Source organism: Bufo bufo, chromosome 6 (genome assembly GCF_905171765.1).
Source record: "Bufo bufo chromosome 6, aBufBuf1.1, whole genome shotgun sequence".
In the NCBI taxonomy this organism is placed as follows: Eukaryota; Metazoa; Chordata; class Amphibia; order Anura; family Bufonidae; genus Bufo; species Bufo bufo.
Genome location: NC_053394.1, coordinates 382,544,906 through 382,570,166, shown reverse-complemented (window position 1 = coordinate 382,570,166; position 25,261 = coordinate 382,544,906). Strand labels below are relative to the sequence as shown.

The following is a 25,261-nucleotide window of genomic DNA, read 5'->3' as shown; positions in this document are numbered from 1 at the left end:
AGTGAAATATAACACAATCAAGCAGTGCTGTATAATCGTGATGCACATAATTCATAACACAAAATATGTTCATAATTACATAGTGTAACCAAATACATACAAAAACATATAATTGATATCAATAAAGGTGCCAGCTGCAATCAATTTTACAAAGTGTCAAGTGTTGTGGTAGCTTTCCCCCGATCCCACTTAGCCACCCTGATATACATAGGGCACGTTTATGTGCCATTACCACCTTGATCCTGTAATGCACCGGACTGAACTGATATCCTGTGCGCCTGCGCTGGTCAATGAGTGGACTTTACCCTTATTCAAGATGGCCGACTCGATTTCATGACGGTAAAGCGCATGCGCGTCATGACGATAGTAACGAAAACTCAGAGGCAGGAAGTAGACGTCACCTAGACATGCGTAGTGGCGATTCGGGCACGCTGGACCACACGTGTCAACATGGATGGCAGCTTGCTTTCCTCCTTCATCCTCCGTCAGCATTACCTATCCAGTAAGCACTTGACACTTTGTAAAATTGATTGCAGCTGGCACCTTTATTGATATCAATTATATGTTTTTGTATGTATTTGGTTACACTATGTAATAATGAACATATTTTGTGTTATGAATTATGTGTATCACGATTATACAGCACTGCTTGATTGGGTTATATTTCACTTATATATTTGTAATGTGCTTTATATTTGATTATATATTAATTGTAATGAAGTGAATTCACCTGACATGTAAATTGTAATGATTTGGCACAATGCTATATATGCTCAGTGTTTTGTACACATTGCTTGAAGAAGGCTCCTGTTTAGAGCCGAAACGTCGCATGATCCTTATGGGTAAATAAAGTATTTTTCTATTTTTATTCCTTGGAGTGCTGCCCATTTTTATAATTTTCTGTTTATCTGGATTGGCTTATATCCACATTGGGCTGGTGCACCCTTCATCTGTTTTCACCAAAGACGGTGCTGCCATACCTTTTTTCTTTTCTACATACAGCTTTTTGTGGCATTTGCACGTTTAATTATACAAACTTTTGTTCTATTAATTTTTTTAAAATATGTCTGTTAATGAGAAAGTTATACCCGGAGGCTCCACATATACACAGGAAGCAGTCGACAGGATTTTGTGCGGTATTGAGGGAGATGCCACATTCCTTGTTACCCCAACAGCTAAGGAGCTAAAAAGGAAATATGAATTCCTATCTAAGAGATCCATCTCTTTGCGTCTCCATATGACCACCTTGGGAGAATACTACAAGGTACAGCGTATTCCAAGAGGGATGAGGTCCAATTTACGCCCCAATTTGTTTTCTGGTTGTCCATCCTTCTGTAAAAGATTAGAAAATCTATCAAACCGGTATGCACTGGACTTTATATTACTGAATATTGAATACCTACAAGGCGAACTGTTAAATGTTACACTTGAATTGACAAATGTTGAACAAGAATTGATTAATTTGTCCATTTTCTACTCAACGTTTGAGTTTCCGCACTGATATGGAGGAGGGTAAACGTTTCAAGTGGAACCGTGATTCCGACGATTATAAAAAGGGCAACATCTATTCCTGGCAAACTGATGATAAGAATGTCCAGATTAGCAAGGATACATGGAAAAAGAGAAAACGAACCACTCAAGTTGCATCTTCTACAGATCAGTCGTTTTTAGGGGTAAAGGAAGTGGAGTTGCCTGGAAACAGCGCATCAGGCGTGGAGGTCGTAGACACAGAAGATCTCAAAAGGCTGCGCAACAACAAGCCACGACCACCTCCTGGCAGGAACGCACCGTCCAGGAAGAAATGATTGTAGTAAACCTTTCATCTAAGGACTTAACCAATTCACAAGTGAGTGTACTCAGTAAGGGACTTTCTTTTTGCCCTAAAACTACTGCAAATTGGTTTGAGCTTGATTTTGATTTGCATGCTTTTTTTCGTGCCATCAAGTTGAAAGTTTGGTTTCACAATAAGGAGCGGATCGAACATGCCAAGATGAGTGAACTATCTCTTGGCATGTTTGATCTCTCGCTTAAAAGCAATTTTAATCCTGTAATTAATGAGCCTGCAATTGAGGCATATGTAGCTGCTGTTAAATCTGATATTCAGAGATTGAAAATGATGCATTCTGTACAACCTTTTAGTCATCCAAATGTGACTGCTGATGAGATGGTTGCCCTTAATGAATTGAAACATGACCCCGAACTTACAATTAAGGCCGCCGATAAAGGCGGCGCGGTGGTCGTGTTAGACACCCATAAATATATTGCCGAAATCATGCGGCAATTTGGTGATAATACCATCTATAGGCTTATCGACTCTGATCCCAGGTTCAAAATTGCTGGGCTTATTGGGAATGTATTAACCAATGCTTTGGGTGCGGGGGTCATTGATGAGGGGCTTGTGGATTTTCTTACCGTAACGCATCCGGTCACTCCTGTGATTTATGTGTTGCCTAAGATCCACAAGTCCCTCATTGATCCACCGGGCCGCCCCATCGTATCGGGCTCTGACTCAATTTTTAGCCATATTTCCATCTTCCTTGATAAGGTTTTGCATGGTTTTGCATGTGGAGGCAGCTCCTATATACAGGACACCACAGACTTCTTACTCAAATTGCAGATGATTGATCTGGTGGGTGTACAGAGGGTGATATTGGCATCGTTTGATGTCACCTCACTTTACACCTCAATAGACCATCAGAAAGGGCTGGCGGCGGTCTCCTTTATGTTGGAGAAGTCATCACTCACTCATTATTCTCAACAATTTATTATGGCTCTGTTGGAGATTGTGTTGAGATACAATTATTTCCTATTTCAGGATTCCTATTACATTCAGGAACAGGGCGTAGCGATGGGGTCCAATGTGGCCCCCACCTATGCCAATATTTTTATGCGTCGATTTGAGGAGGATGTCGTCTATGGAAGCCACCACTTCCAAAATGTTGGGGCATGGTGGCGGTACATAGACGACATCTTCCTCATCTGGACTGGCGATGTTGAGCAGCTTTGTGAATTCCACAGATTCCTCAATGGAATTGATAGTGCACTGCAATTCACTCTGGTGCACTCCCATACCGAGATGCAGTTCTTGGATACCCGTGTGATCCTGTCTGATGGCAGGTTGCAGACTGAACTGTTTACCAAGCTGACTGACAGGAACACACTATTGACTTACAGCAGCAATCACCCTAGATCTATGGTGAGATCCCTCCCGTACTCTCAGTTCCTAAGGGCTAGACGTATTGTCTCAGACCCTGAGGTAGCTGATAGGACTTTGGATACATTGATGAATAAATTTGTGAACCGAGGTTATCCAACCAAACTATTACATGAGAAAAAGGAATTGGTCAGGCGACTTAATAGGGACGATACCCTTAAAAGAAAAATGCAACAAACACAAGTGGTCAGGATCCCCTTTATCTCAACACATTGTGAACAAAGTATAGATATAGGTAACATTATTCGACGCCATTGGAATATACTGGGTGGTTGCCACAACACAATCAAAGAATTTCACTCTCTGCCCATTATGTCCTACCGCAGGTCTAGGAGCATCAAAGACCAGTTGGTTAGGGCTGATGTGGGGACTCTTAAGACAGTAAAGCAGAGGACATTAACAGGTAATAGTTTTGGCTGTTTTCCCTGTTTGTCATGTGTAAACTGTAAATATATCCTTAAGGGTAGGACCTTTACACATCCCCAAACTGGGGTCGTACATCAGATACGGCATTATCTGACTTGCGACTCCAGTTATGTTATTTACGTTATTGTATGTCCTTGCAACCTGGTCTATGTCGGTGAGACAACAACTGACTTTAAGTCACGTTTTAACAATCACCGACTTAGTATCAGAAAAAACGACTTGACCTACCAGTGTCTAAACACTTTGTCAATTCTAAGCATACAGAAAAAGATCTCAAATGTTGCCTTATTGATTTCGTACCAATGCCTAGGAGAGGTGGGAACAGGATTAGTCTGTTAAAAAAAAGGGAGCTAAAATGGATCTATACATTAAATTCCCTAAAACCGCATGGTCTGAATGTGGACTACAAAATTGGGGTTGGCTAGGTCTGTGACTTGCCCTCCGTACGTGCATCTTAATGTCGACTGTCCCTGTGTAAAATATGTGAATTGTGTGTATTGGAAAAAAACACATACTCTTGATGACTCCCTAAGTCTTTAATAATTTTTTCTTTTTTCTCTCTCTTTACTATCATACTATGGTATGTCACGGAGTTTGGGGAGAGGAGGGTCGAGGCTGCATTCGTGTATGAAGTGCAATCGCGGCGTGCTGAAGTTGTCTATTAATTAAATATACTTTTTAATTATAGATTTTTTTCAGTTGTAGTCTGATATATACATGGTGGGTGGTTAGGAGGAGAACCCTCTTAAAAGGGTGGTGACAGGTGGGTTTTGATCACAGATGCGATGCGACCCTGCACTCACGTGCGGATGCGCAGTTGTTCTGTGGTCTCGGTTGGAGGCTCCACCTCCATAGTGTTGTGGTAGCTTTCCCCCGATCCCACTTAGCCACCCTGCCATTACCACCTTGATCTTGTAATGCACCGGACTGAACTGATATCCTGTGCGCCTGCGCTGGTCAATGAGTGGACTTTACCCTTATTCAAGATGGCCGACTCGATTTCATGATGGTAAAGCGCATGCGCATCATGACGATAGTAACGAAAACTCAGAGGCAGGAAGTAGACGTCACCTAGACATGCGTAGTGGCGATTCGGGCACGCCGGACCGCACGTGTCAACATGGATGGCAGCTTGCTTTCCTCCTTCATCCTCCGTCAGCATTACCTATCCAGTAAGCACTTGACACTTTGTAAAATTGATTGCAGCTGGCACCTTTATTGATATCAATTATATGTTTTTGTATGTATTTGGTTACACTATGTAATAATGAACATATTTTGTGTTATGAATTATGTGTATCACGATTATACAGCACTACTTGATTGGGTTATATTTCACTTATATATTTGTAATGTGCTTTATATTTGATTATATATTAATTGTAATGAAGTGAATTCACCTGACATGTAAATTGTTATGATTTGGCACAATGCTATATATGCTCAGTGTTTTGTACACATTGCTTGAGGAAGGCTCCTGTTTAGAGCCGAAACGTCGCATGATCCTTATGGGTAAATAAAGTATATTTCTATTTTTATTCCTTGGATTGCTGCCCGTTTTTACAATTTACTGTTCATCTGGATTGGCTTATATCCACATTGGGCTGGTGCACCCTTCATCTGTTTTCACTAAAGACAGTGCTGCCATACCTTTTTTCTTTTATATATATATATATATATTAGTCAGGTCCATAAATATTGGGACATCGGCACAATTCAAACATTTTTGGCTCTATACACCACCGCAATGGATTTGAAATGAAACGAACAAGATGTGCTTTAACTGCAGACTGTCAGCTGTAATTTGAGGGTATTTACATCCAAATCAGGTGAACGGTGTAGGAATTACAACAGTTTGCATATGTGCCTCCCACTTGTTAAGGGACCAAAAGTAATGGGACAGAATAATAATCATAAATCAAACTTTCACTTTTTTTGCGTTCCATGTTTGCGCTCCACTATGATCGGAACGGAAGTACTTTGACTTCCGGTCCCTCTGACTCGGGTAAAACACGACCCCTCAATCTCAGGGGTCCTGTATATTGAATACGTGCCACCAATCAGGTCTCATTTTCCTACTTTAAACATGTTTGTACTTTTACAAAGTTATTTGTATATATCCAGAAAACAGATGTGTTCCACGGTGGAACGCATGAGTTCCAAAACCGGAAGTGACGTCATACACCTAGATTTTGGCGTTTTTTTTGTACCTTTATATACATCATGTATTATGTCTTGTATGTATGTCCATGTTTTGTGGCTGCTCCTGATAAAGGGGGATTAATGATACCCCGAAACGCGTTGAGCCCTACCTGTGCTATTATTAAAGGAATTTACGAGAAGTACCCACTGTGGACTGCCGTTCTTACTTAGATTCAGGTGAGGGAGGTTACTTTTGTGGGTGTCTTGAATTTTATCCCACAAAACACCTCCCTGGTGAAGTGAGTGTTTGGCCACAATTCTTTTCTTTTACTATGTTTTTATGTATATATCTTAATAATCAATAGCATCTACTAATCTTTAGGTGGGTGTGAAAGTAAGAAAGTGGTTTATCATTTATTACACATTTATTATTAACCCCTTCCCGACTGCAATCTGTATATATACGTGATAGCTGCACATCCCCGTGCAGCTATCACGTCTATAAACGTCAAGACAGTACTTTAATCCAAGCGCTGCAAAGCGCTTGGGTTAAAGCTTCTGCCCCTGCACTGCTGCTGTCACGGACAGCATACAGTGCAGTAATGCCAGCAAGGGACCAATCAGAGTGGCCCCTTGCCGACAATCGATCCGATTGGTTAGTCTGTGCAGACTAACCAATCGGATCGCAGCAGTGGAAAAAATGCCGGTTTCAGGCTCTGATCTGCGCTCTGCAGATCACAGCCTGAAATCAGGTAGTGTCTCTTTGGCCCCCAATCTGTGCCCCCCGATCTGCCTCCAACACCCCCCTGTCCGCACTTGCCCCTGATGCAGTAGTTCCCCCGCCCGATCCATATTCATGTAGTCCCTCCCTGATGCGCTCCGCCCCATGCTGTTTCCCCGCCCCTCCTGCCCCAGCCTCCCTCACCCTCAGTGTTAGCCGCCGTACCCCAATACGCCCCCCCTTTCCAGCGCTGCCCCCGATCCTGTGCCCCCGCTGTGTGTGATGGCGGCGGCTCCATTCCTGAGCCGCCGCCATCAGCAGCGAGTGTCAGCTCTATGCTGACACTCTGCTGTAACCCCATAGATGCCGCATCCATGGGGTTAATGGAGGGAGAGAGCTCCCTCTCTCAACCATCGGGGCTGCAGCGCTGTGATAGCAGCGCCCGATGGTTGCCATGGCAACCGGACGCTTTGCAAAGGCGTCCGGTTGCCATGGCAAAGGCGTCCGGTGCTGCCACCTACAGGGCATCTAATAGTATTATACTTTGCAATGCAAGAGCATTGCAAAGTATAGTACAGCCATCAGCCCCATTGGATCTTCATGATCCAAGAGGGACTTGATAAAAAATGAAAGTGAAAATAATAAAAATAAAAAATAAAAAAAGAAATAAAAATGTAAATTAAAAAAAGAAATTGTCTTTTCCTATAAAAAAATGAAAAAATAAAATACACATATTAGGTGTCACCGCGTCCGTAACGACCGTCTCTATAAATATATCACATGATAGACCCAGTCCGATAAACACCATTAAAAAAAACAAAAAACTGTGCCAAAAAAGCTATTTTTGTCACCTTACATCACAAATAGTGCAACAGCAAGCGATCAAAAAGGCTTATTACCCCCAAAATAGTACCAATGAAACCGTCACCTCATCCCGCAAAAAATTATACCCTATTTAAGACAATTGCCCCAAAAATATAAAAGCTATGGCTCTCAGACTATGGAGACACTAAAACATAATTTTTTTGGTTTCAGAAATTATTGTGTAAAACTTAAATAAATAAGAAAAAGTATACATATTAGGTATTGCCACGTCCGTAACGATCTTCTCTATAAAACTATCACATGACCTAACTCCTCAGATGAACGCTGTAAAAATAAATAAATGAAAGCTGTTCCAAAACAGCCAATTTTTTGGTCACCTTGCCCCAGTGTAATAATGAATGATCAAAAAATCCTATGTACCCAAAAATGGTACCAATTAAAACCTCAACACTTTCTGCAAAAAACGAGCCCCTGCACAAGACGATCGGCAGAAAAATAAAAAACATATGGCGTTCAGAAAACCAATCCAGCAAAATCTGCCTTCCAAAAACCGTATGGCATTCCTTTCCTTCTGCGCCCTGCTGTGTGCCCATACAGCAGTTTACGACCACATGTGGGGTGTTTCTGTAAACCGCGGAATCAGGGTAATAAATATTGAGTTTTGTTTGGCTGTTAACCCTCAATGTGTTAAAGAAAAAAATGCAATAAAATGGAAAATCTGCCAAAAAAGTAAAATTTAGAAATTTCATCTCCATTTTCCTTTAATTCTTGTGGAACACCTAAAGGGTTAAAAAAGTTAGTAAAATCTGTTTTGAGTAACTTGAGGGTGTAGTTTCTACAATGGGGTCATTTATGGGGGTATCTACTATGTAGGCCCCACAAAGTGACTTCAGACCTGAACTGGTCCTTATAAAGTGGGTTTTGGAAATTTTCTTAAAAATTTTAAGAATTGCTTCTAAACTTCTAAGCCTTCTAACGTCCTAAAAAAATAAAATGACATTTCCAAAATGATGCCAACATAAAGTAGACATATGGGAAATGTTAAGTAATAAATATTTTATTAGGTATGACTTTCTGTTTTAGAAGCAGAGAAATTGAAATTTGGAAAATTGAGAATTTTTCAAAATGTTGGGTACATTTTGGATTTTTTTTATAAATAAAGGTGAAATATATTGACTCAAATATATGACTATCATGAAGTACAATATGTCACGAGAAAACAATCTCAGAATGGTTTGGATACGTAAAAGTGTTCCAAAGCTATTACCACATAAAGTGAGGCATGTCAGATTTGTAAATTTTGACCTAGACATTAGGGCATCAATGACCCTTGGTCATTTATAGTAATTACCATTAGAGGTTTGGTGCCATTAGTTGGGTTTTCTTTTTTTTTCTTTTTTTTTTAATCCTTTTACAATTTACCTACACTGCCTGTCCAAAAAAAAGTCACCACCAAAAAAAAAAAAAAAGGTCACACACTCTAATATTTCGTTGGAACACCTTTACTGTAGCTTTGATTACAGCACGCATTCACTGTGGCATTGCTTCGATAAGCTTCTGCAATGTCACAAGATTTATTTCCATCTTGCATTGATGATGGTAGAGTCTGACTGCTGCGATTCTCAATGGGGTTAAGGTCTGGACTCTTGTGGTGGCCAATCCATGTGTGAAAATGAGGTCTCATGCTACCTGAACCACTCTTTCACATTTTGAGCCCGATGAATCCTGGCATTGTCATCTTGGAATATGCCCGTGCCATCAGGGAAGAAAAAATCCATTGATGGAATAACCTGGTCATTCAGTATGTTCAGGTAGTCAGCTGACCTCATTCTTGGAGCTCATACTGTTGCTGAACCTAGACCTGACCAACTGCAGCAACCCCAGATCATAGCACTGCCCCCACAGGCTTGTACAGTAGGCACTAGGCATGATGGGTGCATCACTTCATCTGCCTCTCTTCTTACCCTGATGCGCCCATCACTCTGGAACAGGGTAAATCTGGACTCATCAGACCACATGACCTTCTTCTATTGCTCCAGAGTCCAATCTTTATGCTCCCTAGCAAATTGAAGCCTTTTTTTCTGGTTTGCCTCACTGATTAGTGGTTTTCTTAAGGCTACACAGCTGTTCAGTCCCAATCCCTTGAGTTCCCTTCGCATTGTGCATGTGGAAATGCTCTTACTTTTACTATTAAACATAGTCCTGATTTCTACTGTTGTTTTTCTTCGATTTTGATTTCACCAAACGTTTAAGTGATCGCCGATCACGATCATTCAGGATTATTTTCCCGCCACATTTCTTCCTCGAATACGATGGGTCCTCACTATCCTTCCAGTTTTTAATAATGCGTTGGACAGTTCTTAACCCAATTTTAGTAGTTTTTGCAATCTCCTTAGTTTTCTCTGCTTGATGCATGCCAATGATTTGACCCTTCTCAAACAGACTAACATCTTTTCCATGACCACGAGATGTGTTTTTCAACATGGTTGTTTAAGAAATTAGAAGCAACTCATTGCACCAGTTGGGGTTAAATAACTTGTTGCCAGCTGAAAGATAATCCCCCATGCAGTAATTATCCAATGGGAGGCTCATAACTATTTGCTTAGTTAAATCCAGGTGGCGACTTTTTTTTTGGACAGGCAGTGTATGTAATGGCAATCCCTACATATATGACCACCATTGGCAGCCTTTTCCTTTACTCTCATTTCTACACTCATCCATCCTTTGGCGCCCTGCAGATATTCCCGGACCTCTTGGGAGACTTTTCCAGGAGTTCCTGGTATTAACAGTCTGGTTTAAATTTTTCAAACCCCTGACTAATGTAGTGGTACAGCCTGATGCAGAAACCACTGCATCTCCCAGCGGCCCGCATGCCTTCTCCGGCAGTCAGGGATCCTGAACTTCAGCAGAAAGAACCTGTCATTCCTTCCCTTCGTCTATTGCTCTTCCTCCAATGGAGCAGAAGCTTAATGGGCACCTGGCTAAGTTGCTGGTACTATAGTTCCATATGGTGGGCTCTGAACATTTCAGAGAACTGTTGTCTTGTGCCCACCCAAGGTGTAGAGTCCCAAGCTGTCATTACTTCTCTAAAATAGCTGTAACAGTCCTGCACATGTATGTTGAGCAGAAGGTTGGGCCAGTCCTTGAGCCTGTCAGTGTCTGGTACAGTTCACGTAAGTGCTGACGTTTGGAGCTGTAAATATGGTGAAGGACAATATACAGTCGTGGCCAAAAGTTTTGAGAATGACACAAATATTAGTTTTCACAAAGTTTGCTGCTAAACTGCTTTTAGATCTTTGTTTCAGTTGTTTCTGTGATTTAGTGAAATATAATTACACGCACTTCATACGTTTCAAAGGCTTTTATCGACAATTACATGACATTTATGCAAAGAGTCAGTATTTGCAGTGTTGGCCCTTCTTTTTCAGGACCTCTGCAATTCGACTGGGCATGCTCTCAATCAACTTCTGGGCCAATTCCTGACTGATAGCAACCCATTCTTTCATAATCACTTCTTGGAGTTTGTCAGAATTAGTGGGTTTTTGTTTGTCCACCCGCCTCTTGAGGATTGACCACAAGTTCTCAATGGGATTAAGATCTGGGGAGTTTCCAGGACATGGACCCAAAATGTCAACGTTTTGGTCCCCGAGCCACTTAGTTATCACTTTTGCCTTATGGCACGGTGCTCCATCGTGCTGGAAAATGCATTGTTCTTCACCAAACTGTTGTTGGATTGTTGGAAGAAGTTGCTGTTGGAGGGTGTTTTGGTACCATTCTTTATTCATGGCTGTGTTTTTGGGCAAAATTGTGAGTGAGCCCACTCCCTTGGATTAGAAGCAACTCCACACATGAATGGTCTCAGGATGCTTTACTGTTGGCATGACACAGGACTGATGGTAGCGCTCACCTTTTCTTCTCCGGACAAGCCTTTTTCCAGATTCCCCAAACAATCGGAAAGAGGCTTCATCGGAGAATATGACTTTGCCCCAGTCCTCAGCAGTCCATTCACCAAACTTTCTGCAGAAGATCAATCTGTCCCTGATGTTTTTTTTGGAGAGAAGTGGCTTCTTTGCTGCCCTTCTTGACACCAGGCCATCTTCCAAAAGTCTCCGCCTCACTGTGCGTGCAGATGCGCTCACACCTGCCTGCTGCCATTCCTGAGCAAGCTCTGCACTGGTGGCACTCCGATCCCGCAGCTGAATCCTCTTTAGGAGACGATCCTGGCGCTTGCTGGACTTTCTTGGACGCCCTGAAGCCTTCTTAACAAGAATTGAACCTCTTTCCTTGAAGTTCTTGATGATCCTATAAATTGTTGATTGAGATGCAATCTTAGTAGCCACAATATCCTTGCCTGTGAAGCCATTTTTATGCAACGCAATGATGGCTAAACGCCTTTCTTTGCAGGTCACCATGGTTAACAATGGAAGAACAATGATTTCAAGCATCACCCTCCTTTTAACATGTCAAGTCTGCCATTTTAACCCAATCAGCCTGACATAATGATCTCCAGCCTTGTGCTCGTCAACATTCTCACCTGAGTTAACAAGACGATTACTGAAATGATCTCAGCAGGTCCTTTAATGACAGCAATGAAATGCAGTGGAAAGTTTTTTTTTGGGATTAAGTTAATTATCATGGCAAAGAAGGACTATGTAATTCATCTGATCACTCTTCATAACATTCTGGAGTATATGCAAATTGCTATTATAAAAACTTAAGCAGCAACTTTTCCAATTTCCAATATTTATGTAATTCTCAAAACTTTTGGCCACGACTGTATGTCCTTTACAGCCCACAGGGTAAATGTGGTTCCAGCCCAGGCACACCAGCAACTTTGCCAGGTGATGGCAATGCCGCCACTGTGTTGTAATCGTGGGATTTCTGAGCCAATGTCCTCCTCTGCCTCCTCATCCTCCACCTTGTCCACAGCCTCCACTGTAGGCACAGTTTGTAGTGGTCCTCCAGCATACCACCATTCGACTTTGTTGTGCAGTTCTGTAGTCACACTGGGAAGGAACTCAACCAAGAAATAGAATTTTGTCTGTCTTCTCGCCAACTGAGATAGGAACCATGGTCACCGATTAATGGGAAGAACATTCTCTCTACACAGCGTCAGGGAGGACTGACCCATGCACCCTGCCCTGGCGCACGTCTTCAATCTCATTGTTACTCAGTTCCTCATGTCTTCCACTGAACTGCAAGATCTGTTACAAATGTCCAGAAACTGGGCATGCACTTCAGCCACTCTTACTGTGTAAAAAAACTGCAAAGGCAGAATGTTATTCCCCTACATCACCTCATATACAACGTTTTCACATGTTGGAACTCCACCCTCTACATGAGCAGAGGAAACCGGTGACCGATTTCTTAATGAGGCAGATGGACAAGACTACTCCGTGGTGTAACTTTGACCTGAGAAAGTGGCAGCTCATGCGTGACACCTGCCGTTTTCTCAGGCCCAAGGAGGAGGCCACTTTATTTTTCAATCGCCAGGACTAAGGAATGAATTATGTAATTCCACTGCTTCATATCCTGGAGGGGATGCTGATAAATCTGACTGGCTAGGGGACATAACATGTGGCGTCTACTTCTCACAGCAACCTGTGCCCTATGGAGGCTGAACTGGCACAGGAGGAGGATGAGTAGAAGGACATAAACACCCAGGAATTCTATACAGAACTAGGTGGTTTATCTGCCCAAGAAACAGGAGAGGAGCAGAAAATGCATGAGGAGCTAAAGGGGGCGACAACACAGAGAGTGTAGATGACTCCAACAGACCACGGTAGTATGCAGTGGAAATGGAGGCAGGGAGTCCCTTGCGCAAATGAGCAGGTGCATGCTATGTTACTTGCATAGTGACAGCTGCATTATCACCATTTGGCAGAGGGATGACTACTGGCTCTCCACAATGTTAGACCCTCGCTACCAGTCCTGAGAGGAATGAAAAACTCAACTGTTATCGAGACTTCCTTTGTAGTTGTTTAGTTGCTGCCTACGTGTGCCATCGCCCATCCTTGCGAAGGTCTAACTGGGTGGACCCTCTGAGCTCAGGCTCCACTGCCATGACTCCTGGAGTGGAGTGGGGTGGCAGGAACATCACCATCTCCATCAGTAGCAACTTAAGTCTCTAATGAGCACTTTTCTTTACCCACCTACTGAAGAAACAACCCAGCAGCAGCAGGACATGGAGCAGAACCGGAATCACAGGTGGTAGCATACTTCGAGTGCACCCTGTCACCCCAGATCAATGATCCCCTGGACTACTGGGCAACTAAAATTAAATTGTGGTCGCAACTGGCCAAGTTTGCCCTTGGCAAACTTTACTGCCTATGCAGTAATATGGCATCAGAGGGAGTGTTTAGTGCAACGGATGGCATAGTTACCCCAAAGAGAACTCGCCTTTCAACACAAAATGTAGAGAGATTAACCTTTTATAGAGATGAATCAGGTGGATCATTTTAGACACCGGTCTTAATAACCCCTTGCCCTGGCGGTGGATCTGCCGAAGTTATATAGAGGCACCGCCCTCTACATAACTTCAGCGTATTCACCATCAGTCGAAAATGATAAATGAGACAGACCTATTGGCTCGTGCCCGCCCACCCCAAGCCCCCTTTTTTAGACTTGACGTGAGCATGAAAAAGTCGCAGGTTGCAATCTGCGACCGATATACGCCAGAAAACTAGAGTATATCACTTTATAACCTAACCTTATAAAGATGAATCAGGCCTGGATCAACCAGTATTTCCAGACACCGGTGCCTGATACAACAGACTAGATCATTCTGGCAGTAAGGATCTGACTAGTGGGCTGCCAAACCAGAACATTGTGACAAATGGCCCGTTACTTCTGCCCAGGTGCTGCTGCCACTATTCTGATGCCACACGCTTGCTGCTGTTACTTGTCCCCCCACCTCCCCACTCTTTGACTGGGCCATTATGTTGACTCCACATGCTGTTGCCACCCTCCCCACTCTGTTTTGGGGTCATTATTGTGACTCTTTAAGCTGTTGCTACCCTCACCACTTTGTGACACTAGTGTCTATGTTTGACATCGCCGTTTATTTTTCCGTTCTTCTGATCTCCTAGAAGAACAGGAAAAAAATTATAAAGTGAATAAAAAAAAAACTGTTCTGTTGTTTGAGCGTCCATTATGCCTTTATCAGACGGTCAGTATTTTGCATCAGGATTTGATTGTGATTTGGAAGCCAAAAGCGGGAGTGGGTCCAAAACACAAAAGTCATGTAAATATTACGTTATCTCTGTTTCTGACCCACTCCTGTTTTTGCCTTACGATTACTGTTTAAATACTGCTGAAAAAAACTGACCAAATACTGACAGTGTGATAGAGGCTATTAAAGTCCTACATGCAGACTTCTTTTTCATCTGAAGAAAACCGATTTCAGAGGCAAATGGTCAAAACTCATGCAAATTGAGCATGGGGCCTCTATCACATGGTCAGTATTTTGCATCAGGATTTGATCATGAAGCCAAAATCAGGGGTGGGTCCAAACACAGAAGACATACATATGTTTCCAGCACATGTTCTCTGTTTTGGACCAACTCCTGTTTTTACCTTACAAATACTGATCAAATGCTGACCAAATGCTGTTTGAAATTTGATGCTCAAACTACATGATCCGCTTTTATGGCAGTTCTTCTGATGGATCAGAAAAATAAACAATGAGCACAGACTTACCGCTGACACCCTCTCCACTGTCATGGGGCCACTGCAAGGTTAAAGGGCTTCTGTCACCCCCAAAACACATTTTTCATTTTTGGGCTTCTTAAAATCCTTATTGAATGACTATTCCCTATATAGGGCTCTTACCTTGGTCTGTGGCTTCGTTTCATTAAAAATCGATCTTTTAAAATATGCAAATGACTTCACTACCAGCAAGTAGGGCGTCTACTTGCTGGTAGCCGCTGCATCCTCCTTTTAAAAAAACGCCCCCTCCTCCTGTTGATTGACAGGGCCAGCGAGCGCTCTCCCCCTCCGGTTGGCCCTGTCAGCATTTCAAATCCCGCGTCTGTCTTCATTCTGCGCAGGCGCTCTGAGAGAAGGACGCTCGCCTCCTCAGCACTCCTTCAGTGCGCCTGCGCCGATGACGTCTTCTCTTTCGGTGATGTCATTGGTGCAGGCGCACTGAGGGAGTGCTGAGGAGGCGAGCGAATGAAGACAGGCGCGGGATTTGAAATGCTGACAGGGCAAGCCGGAGGAGGAGAGCGCTCGCTGGCCCTGTCAATCAACAGGAAGAGGGGGAATTTTTTAAAAGGAGGATGCGGCAGCTACCAGCAAGTAGACGCCCTACTTGCTGGTAGTGAAGTCATTTGCATATTTTAAAAGATCGATTTTTAATGACAGAAGCCCTTTAAGTCCACGCCGGTAAGTTAGACCTGTTGCTAACATTGATCTGTAAGGCTGAATTCACTCTTCAGTTATTTCCATCAGGTTTTGTGAGCCAAATTGAGGAGCCAAACCTACTTTCGGATTACGGTAGGTATCATGAATAAATCTGCACCTGTTCTGTGGGTTTGACCTGCACCTGCTTTGGGCTGACACAATAACTGACAAAATAAATGAACTGTGAACTAAGTCTAATAGTGACGCACAGTCATGTTTTCACCACTACTTTATTGTATCGTATATGGATTGTATCCATGTCCTTATTTTGTTCCACTAAAGAGTGATTAGGACACCTGCAGGGGCACGCAGCGTTTTAATTTTTTTTTCTTTACTGATGGATGCTGTATAGGGATGAGTGAACCCGAACTTTACAGGTTCTGGTTCGGTCTCCAGACAGTGGAGGAATCCCATTATGGATTCCATTAAAACAGAATATAACGGAATTCTATGACGGAATGCAGTCTATGGCCAAGCATAACAGGTCCGTCTGGTTTCAGTTATGCATGACTTTGTTTTTCGTCCTGCATAACGAAACCATACGGATCAGTTATACTTGGCCATAGACTTCTATTATGACAGATCAAAACTGAATACCTCTTAAAGGCTTCCGTTTTGCATTCCGTCATAGAATTCCGTTGTATACCTTTATAACGGAATCCATAACAGGATTCCTCCACTGCCCGAACACCAAACCCTAACCTATAAAGTTCAGGTTCGCTCATCCCTAATGCTGTATGCTTTTTTATTTTTTTGGGTTTTGCTAAGGGTCAGCTAGGACTGTTGGTGGCCTGCACAATGATGTGCACAGCCATATATGTGACCTGACTGTCATACTGACGCACAGTAACGGTTTAGCTACCAGAAAGGACTAGCTATGCATGTTTCTGCAATTCACAGTGAGTGCACCAGGATACATTCTCCCTAAAATGTAATTGCAGGCTGGGATATACCTGATGTAATGTACTTTGTGACAAATTAATTTGTAACAAAGCAAATTTTGGGGAAAATTACAACGAAGCAACCAAATAGAATTTTTGAAAACTTCACTTATCACAAGTAGTGATAATAATCAGTTCTTGCTTCTTCTGTTTTCTCTTCTGTCCTTATACTATAAGCAGTGATAAGCAGAGTGTTCTAGTGGTGATAGATAATCAGTTCTCACCTCTCCTGTCCTTATACTATAGACAGTGATAAGCAGGGTGTTCTAGTGGTGGTAATCAGTTCTCATCTCTCCTGTGTTCTCCCCTGTCCCTTATACTAGGGATGCCTGCAGTCATCCCAAAACTTCTAGATAGAACAGGAAGACAGCATTAAAGGGTTTGTTCAGGAATAAGAACTTTTTTACATGTGCCCGCAGCCTCTAATATGGAAAGAGTCATACGTACCTGCTATCCTTAGCTCTGGTTATGTGTGCCAGCTCCTGTGTGTCCATCTTCCACGAAATGTTGTTTGCTCCCTCGCCGGCACAGGCATGGTCACCTGCTTTACTGCAGCCAATGACTGGCTTCAGTGATGATGTGTTTCTTGTAGACATGTTACCCCTGAATCCAGTCATTGGCTGCAGAAGAGCAGATAATTATGCCCATTCCTAGGAGGTAAATAAGCCATGGATCAAAAGAACTTTGGCTTACCGGCTTCACAGTCCTGGGGGGGCCTGCAAGGGCAACAGGTGCACAAACAATGTAATGTTATATACACACAATGTAATGTTAGGGATGGAATATAAGGGCTACTCTCCCTGCATTGCAAACTGGTTGGAATAACGAAGCAATCAGATTGGATTTATATAGGAGACCTGCAGATATTTGGGTCAGATAACTCCTGATGTCCGGTCATTTTTGGTCGTCTTTTGAGGTCATATAAAACCTTCCACGCGACTTCTCCAACTGTCTGATGACTTCTACAATATTTGTTTCACAGCTTGTGAATACAGGTGAAGCTCTGAACAATATTAATCCTACAGAGACATATGTGAGGGGCGATGAGCAGAGTACAGAGGACATTCCTACAGATAACCGCCCAGGTGAGTAGTGACCACTAAGTAAAGCAGAGAGGTCTCTAAGATTCTGCTTATACAAATAGAAAAAATTTATATATTGTGCAATGTGGGAATAATGCTATTATTATTATTATTATTATTATTATTATTATTATTATTGTTAAGTATATATGAAAGTATAAAGTAGCAAAAATAAATATCACATACGGAGAGACTTGTACACAATAACAATTACTAATAATTACTACTAATAATAAAGTTACTCCCAAGACCATTTGGTAACTAAACCACAAATTCCTATCCCTCTACAGTACAGTGTAGTTACTATACAGAGGTCTTCTCGCATCTCTCCAGTCCCTGTCTTTGCTCTGGCCCCTCCAGGTTTCCTCTTCTGTAGTAGTGTTGAGCGGCAGGTGCAATATTCAAATTCGTGAAATTTCACAAATATTTGGGTGAATATTCGCAAATTCGAGAATTCATTATCTCAGTCATTATTTTCTTGATTGCATAAATCGGCAATTGAAAAATTTGCGATAAAAATTTGCAGTACGAAAATTCTCAATCCACTCTACTCAAAGATATTGCAGCCTTCTCATTGGCCCACAAGCTAGAAGCAGGGAGGGATCATGTGTACTGTTTAAAAAAAAAATCTTGAATATTCGAAATTACGAATATATATCACTATATTCTAAATATTTGCGAATTCTCAAATATGCCGATATTCGTGATAAAAATTTGCAATTCGAATATTCATGATCAACACTATTCTGTAGCACTTTTCTTTTCTCTTCGTTCTCCCTTCTGCTTCTTCGTTTCTTCCTTCCTTCCTTAACAGCTAGTCCTAGCATTGTCTAGAATATGGCTTGGACACATCTTTTTGGTGGTTCCTTATAGTTTTTTAGCAATTTTCAGTTAACTCTGGAAGATTTTACATCATTTTCTTGCCCCACTAGCCATGTACCACCTACTGGACAATTGTCAGCCATTCTTTAAATAATTGACAACTACAATACCTTTGATATGCTAATGACAGACAGTACAGTACTCGCTCACACTGGCTTTGAGAGGACAAGTATAGGCACTAATTTCCAGGAAGTTGCTGAGAACAGGATACCAATACAATATATGGCTTACGTTATTTTCTAAAAAATTCTTAAAAATCGGTATTTCATACGCGTGCATAAATCAATTCACCTACATGCCTTGACATGCTTTTTAACTCCTTAGTGACCACCCATACGCCTTTTTACTGCGGTCACTAAGGGGCCTTAGGCTGGGCAGCCGCTTTCTAAAGGGGGCCCAGTCTAAGCACTGCACAGGTCCCCCGTGCAGCAGGAAGCGGGGGCCCGGCTGTCACAGTCGTTACCTCTGGCTGTGACCTTCTGTCTATGCTCTCGCTGGAGCTCCGTTCCTGTGTGTTGTTTGTGATTCTTTATGGGTTAACTCCCCTGTGTTCCTATCTGGAGTTAATCCTCTCTGTCTGCTCCATGGGTGTGGCCTCTCTGCTGCACCCATGGAACCTGTATATAAGGCTGAGGTTTCCTCAGTTCTGGTCAGCTCTCCTGGTGTGTGTTGTCTTGTCCTGCTCCTTGTTTGTACTGACTCTCCCATGCTGCTGACCCATGGGATCCGTGTCTGTCTGTGCTCTGTGGATTTCCTACTTGTTCATTCCCATCCTCTTTCCTGTGTTTTGTTATCTGTTCTGCCAGTTCTGTTTGTCACCTTGTGTGTATTCATATGTCTCTGTTCAGCAAGCCCTTGCTGCAGAGTGCTATGGGCAAGGCCACTCAGTATACAACTGGTGGAGCTAGTCCTTCTCTGCTCATTGCCACTCCTGTTCCCTGCTGCAGAGTGCTATGGGCAAGGCCACGCAGTATACCACTGGTGGAGCTAGTCCTTCTCTGCTCATTGCCACTCCTGTTCCCTTGCGTGAACTCCTGCTTGTGTTTTTAGTTGCCTGCTTGTATTTGCCTGTTTGTTATGTTATATGTCTCTGTTCAGCAAGCCCTTGCTGCAGCGTGCCTTGCTGCAGAGTGCTATGGGCAAGGCCACGCAGTATACCACTGGTGTAGCTAGTCCTTCTCTGCTCATTGCCACTCCTGTTCCCTTGCGTGAACTCCTGCTTGTATTTTTAGTTGCCTGTTTGTTATGTTTGCCTATGTACCGTCGGTACCTTCTGGTACCTGTTGTCCGTTTGCTCCTGTTGTCACTGTCTAGTTCACGCTCCAGAGTGGACCCTGGCAACTCCCTGCGGCAAAGCCTAACCCTACCATCTGGGGCCCTAGTGAATACCAGGAGTTGCTTAGTCACGCCCCTCTGGAGTATTACCGTTACGGGCTGTTTAACACTTTACATTCCGCGGGCAATGGTGCCTGCCACATGTAAAGTGCTGACAGAGGGAGTGGACTCCCTCTGTCTCCCATCGGCACCCCCTAAATGCGATCGCGGGGTGCCGATGTGTGTGAAGGCTGGTTGGGGTCTCGTGTAGGCCCCAGACCAGCCTTAAGTAATTTCCCTCAGGCTGATCAATGTCAGAATAGCACTGACATTAAAATGCAATGTACTATAAAAAAAAACTCCCATAAAAAATGACGCTTTTTTTTACCATTGAAAATACGCTTTTCAATTAAAAAAAAATAAAAAATCTCTGCAATATGTTTAGTATTGCCATGTCCGTAACAACCTGGACTACATAAATATCACATAAATTATCCCCTACAGTGAACGCCATAAAAAATAAATAAATACAGAATTGTTAATTTACTCAGCGATCAAAGATCTTCATTTAATCCAAAATGATGCCAATGAAAAATACAAGTCGTCCCACAAAAATCAAGTCCTCCCACAACTCCATAGAAAGTAAAATAAAAAAAGTTATGGGTCTTGGGAAGCGGCAATGCAAAAACATTTTTTCTTTTTTTAAAAATGGGGTTTTATTACAAAAAAGTAGTAAAACATAAAAAAAAACGACATGTATTTGGTATCACTGTAATCATACTGACGCAGAGAATAAAGATGTTATTTATACCAAAAAAATGAACACCGTAAAATTTTTAACATAAAAACGCAGTGGTAGTATTGCTGTTTTTCCCATCTCCCTCCCAGAAAGATTTAATAAAAGTTAATCAGAAAGTTATGTGTACCCCAAAATGGCGCCATTAAAAACTACAACTTGTCCCTCAAAAAACAAGCCCTTATAAAGCTATATAGACGGAAAAATAAAAAAAGTTATAGCTCCTGGAACGCAACGATGAAAAAAGGAAAAAAAACGCTTGGTCAGTAAGGCCTAAAACAGGCTGGTCACTAAGGGGTTAATGATTGTCCGAGGAATGTTCTGTCATGCTGAATTCATTTGGGCAGGCAAATCATCAAGATTTGCTGTTTATATCTAAAGGTGCATTTACACCAACAGATTATCTGACAGATTTTATGAGCAATCATTGGTCAGATGGCCGTTGGTATCTGGTGGGACCTTCCATCGCCCTTTTGTATAAAGTATAAATGGTGTCAGTGTGCAGTATAATAAATCTTTTACATTAAATACCAAGTAATACTGGATCACATATTATTTAACATTCCCTAATTGACTCTTCTGATTAATTCATCAGAATTACACCTGAAATTAATTTCAAGAAATAGTTCATCTGTAGTGATAGAATTTTCATTATCATTGGATGGTGTTTATATATGAATCGCAGGCACTTAATATTAATCCAGGAAAAAAAGGAAGATTTTATGGAGCGTGCCATCCAGTTTGTTTACTTGAGAGTGACAGGACTGTGCTTCCTACTGTCCATTCTACTCTCCTCCCTCCGAGTCCAGCTGCTGTATCTGTCATCCATTATAACCCAGGTCTCATTCCCTGGCCTGCACTCTCCCCAGCAGCAGGTGTGATACAGTGATGTCATTGTACCTGCTGGGCTGAGAGGGAGAGCGCACAGACCTGAGATAATCCCCCGGCCTGTGCGCTCTCCTCATCTCAGCAGGAGAGATGATGTCATCACATCATGTCTGCTTCTGGGAAGAGCATAATGTGCTCAGTAGTACTTTATAAATTGTATTCATAGTACAGGAGCCCTACTACTATAAGGGGGACACTAAGGGGGAATAACTACTGTATAAGGGGACAAAAAGGGGGCATAACTATTGTGTGGAGGCATAATTACTGTTTGGAGACATCAAGGGGGCATTCTCCTGAGGCCACTGAACGGGAATTCTACTGTGAAAGGGACTCTTAGGCCTCATGCACACGACCGTTGTTTTATTCCGTGTCCGTTGTTCCGTTTTTCATGATTTTCTGCGGACCCATTGACTTTCAATGGGTCCGTTGAAAACTCGGCTAATGCACCGTTTGTCATCCGCGTCCGTGATCCGTGGTTCCAGTCCGTCAAAAAAATATAACCTGTCCTATTTTTTTCACGGAAAATGGTTCGCGAACCCATTCAAGTCAATGAGACCGTGAAAAAACACGGAGGCACACAAGATTGTCATCCGCGTCCGTTTTTTTCCTATCATTTGCATGGCAAACTTGACTTAGACTTTTTTTTAACTTTCCTTCATGTCTGGTGATCCTCCAAAAATAAAGGAAGACACACGGAAACAAAAACGGATCACGGAACAACGGAACCCCATTTTGTGGAACGGAACACAACAACGGTCGTGTGCATAAGGCCTTGGACTGGTTTCACACGGGCGTTGCGGGAAAAGATGTGGGTGCGTTGCGGGAACATGCGCGATTTTTCCACGCCAGTGCAAAACATTGTAATGCGTTTTGTACGCGCGTGAGAAAAATCGGCATGCTTGGTACCCAAACCTGAACTTCTTCACAGAAGTTCGGGTTTGGTGTTCTGTAGATTGTATTATTTTCCCTCATAACATAAGGGAAAATAATAGCATTCTTAAAACAGAATGCATAGTACAATAGGGCTGGAGGGGTTAAAAAAAATAAAAAATAATTTAACTCATCTTAATCCACTTGTTCACGCAGCCCAACTTCTCTTCTATCTTCTTTCTTCAGGACCTGGGTAAAGGACCTGTGGTGACATCACTGCGCTATTCACATGGTCCATCACCATGGTGATGGATCATATGATGGACCATGTGATGAGCACAGTGACGTCACCACAGGTCCTTTTCCTCACAGATGAAGGCAGAAGAGATGCCGGGCTGCGCGAACAAGTGGATTAAGGTAAGTAAAATATTTTTTTTTATTTTATTTTTTTAACCCCTCCAGCCCTATTGTACTATGAATTCTGTTTTAATAATGCTATTATTTTCCCTTATAACCATGTTATAAGGGAAAATAATAATGATCGGGTCCCCATCCCGATCATCTCCTAGCAACCGTGCGTGAAAATCGCACCGCATCCGCACTTCTTTGGGGCCTTCGTTGCGTGAAAAACGCACAAAATAGAACATGCTGCGATTTTCACGCATCGCACAAGTGATGCGTGAAAATCACCGCTCATGTGAACAGCCCCATAGAAATGAATGGGTCCGGATTCAGTGCGGGTGTAATGCGTTCACCTCACGCATTGCACCCGCATGGAAATCTCGCCCGTGTGAAAGAGGCCTTAGGGGAGATAACTATGGTGTGGGGAACTAAGGGGGCATTCAGCACCTCTTGTCCAGCACTAGGAAATGTTTTATTTATATGCAATTAAAATGACTGATTGGGTGGAGGTTGCAGGGAAGTTGCTCAAGGTGGGGGCCAACCTGGCCTAGTTATGCCCCTCGGTCTACTATTAGATCGTGATCTTTTTGGCAAGCCACTGTTTTAGTCAGTTAATTCTTGTATTTTGTGCCATACCTTTTTTGTGGATTTTTTTTATACTGAAATGTAATAAAATTTTCAATAGAATATTTTGGTATATTATTTATCAATAATAAAATGCATTTTGTTCTTGGCAGATGACTGTACCAGGAACTTAGAGAAACATCCGGTATCTTCAGATTTTGAAGTAGATGATCGTGGTATTATACAAGATATATATGAAGAGCATGCCAATATCCAAGATATATCTTCAACCAATCACCGCAAAAAAATATTATTTGATAATTTTAAACAGGTCCGATCTTCTGATTCATCACAGACTATAACTCAGAATAAAAGTTACAGAAAAGGTGTTAAACATCAAACAGCTCACTTAAGAGGGAAGCCATTTTCATGCTCAGAATGTGGGAAATGTTTTAAGCATAAATCAGCTCTTGATATACATCAGAGAGTTCACACAGGGGAGAAGCCATTTTCATGCTCAGAATGTGGAAAATGTTTTAACAGGAAATCTAATCTTGTTACACATCAGATAATTCACACAGGAGAGAAGCCATTTTCATGCTCAGAATGTGGGAAATGTTTTAGGCATAAATCAGCTGTTATTATACATCAGAGAATTCACACAGGAGAGAAGCCATTTTCATGCTCAGAATGTGGAAAATGTTTTAACAGTAAATCACATCTTGTTGTACATCAGATAATTCACATAGGAGAGAAGCCATTTTCATGCTCAGAATGTGGGAAATGTTTTAACAAGGAATCAAATCTTGTTGTACATCAGAGAATTCACACAGGAGAGAAGCCATTTTCATGCTCAGAATGTGGGAAATGTTTTAAGCATAAATCAGCTCTTGATATACATCAGAGAGTTCACACAGGGGAGAAGCCATTTTCATGCTCAGAATGTGGAAAATGTTTTAACAGGAAATCAAATCTTGTTACACATCAGATAATTCACACAGGAGAGAAGCCATTTTCATGCTCAGAATGTAGGAAATGTTTTAAGCATAAATCAGCTCTTATTTTACATCATAGAATTCACACAGGAGAGAAGTCATTTTCATGCTCAGAATGTGGAAAATGTTTTAACAGTAAATCGCATCTTGTTGTACATCAGATAATTCACACAGGAGAGAAGCCATTTTCATGCTCAGAATGTGGAAAATGTTTTAACCAGAAATCAGCTCTTGTTACACATCAAAAAACTCACAGAGAGAAGCCATCTCCATGCTTAGCCCTTTAGTGACCACCCTTATGTGTTTTCATGGTAGTCAGGGTCGCTAACTGGCTTTATTCCGTCAGACACTGCTTTTTACAGGGAGATAAAACAGAACCTTGCTTTGAGTTACCAGAGGTGGCTGAGGTCTTGTAGTGATGATTGGGACCACTGTGAGAGCTCCCCAAACATGTATTGTCTCCTGTATTGAATGAATATCGGTCATCAAAGGACAGATCCAGTTCAAAGTTTATACTGTATATATATATATATATATATATATATATCTCCTCTAAACAAAAATGTTTGGTGAGAGGAAATAAAAAAAAACCTATAGGGCCTGATATAATTAGATAACTATCTAGCTATCCCAGCCCCGGTCTGTTCTACCTTTTATAAGTATTTGTAACGTTAAAAACTTCAAATATGAGCTTGTCAAGAAACCGTCGGCTCTTACTGGGTTTCATCAGTAATGTGCAAGTTCTCCCAACAAGTGACCCAGGTGAGGATTGCCTCATTACATAGAAGCCATTACT

General features: G+C 42.1%; 2 protein-coding genes and 1 pseudogene across 2 annotated transcripts in view; 2 read left to right on the top strand and 1 right to left on the bottom strand.

Moving 5' to 3' along the window:
- LOC121003519 overlaps positions 1-25,261 on the bottom strand; it is an 869,303-nt pseudogene that overhangs the window by 191,596 nt on the left and 652,446 nt on the right.
- LOC121003546 (zinc finger protein 22-like) overlaps positions 1-25,261 on the top strand; it is a 717,821-nt gene that overhangs the window by 384,482 nt on the left and 308,078 nt on the right. The gene's annotated exons all lie outside the window — the stretch shown is intronic.
- LOC121004231 (oocyte zinc finger protein XlCOF22-like) lies at positions 1,991-24,924 on the top strand. Its single transcript, XM_040436394.1, has 2 exons — positions 1,991-2,629; positions 23,826-24,924. The coding sequence occupies exons 1-2, from the start codon at positions 1,991-1,993 to the stop codon at positions 24,750-24,752; spliced, it is 1,566 nt and encodes a 521-aa protein (XP_040292328.1). The 3' UTR covers positions 24,753-24,924.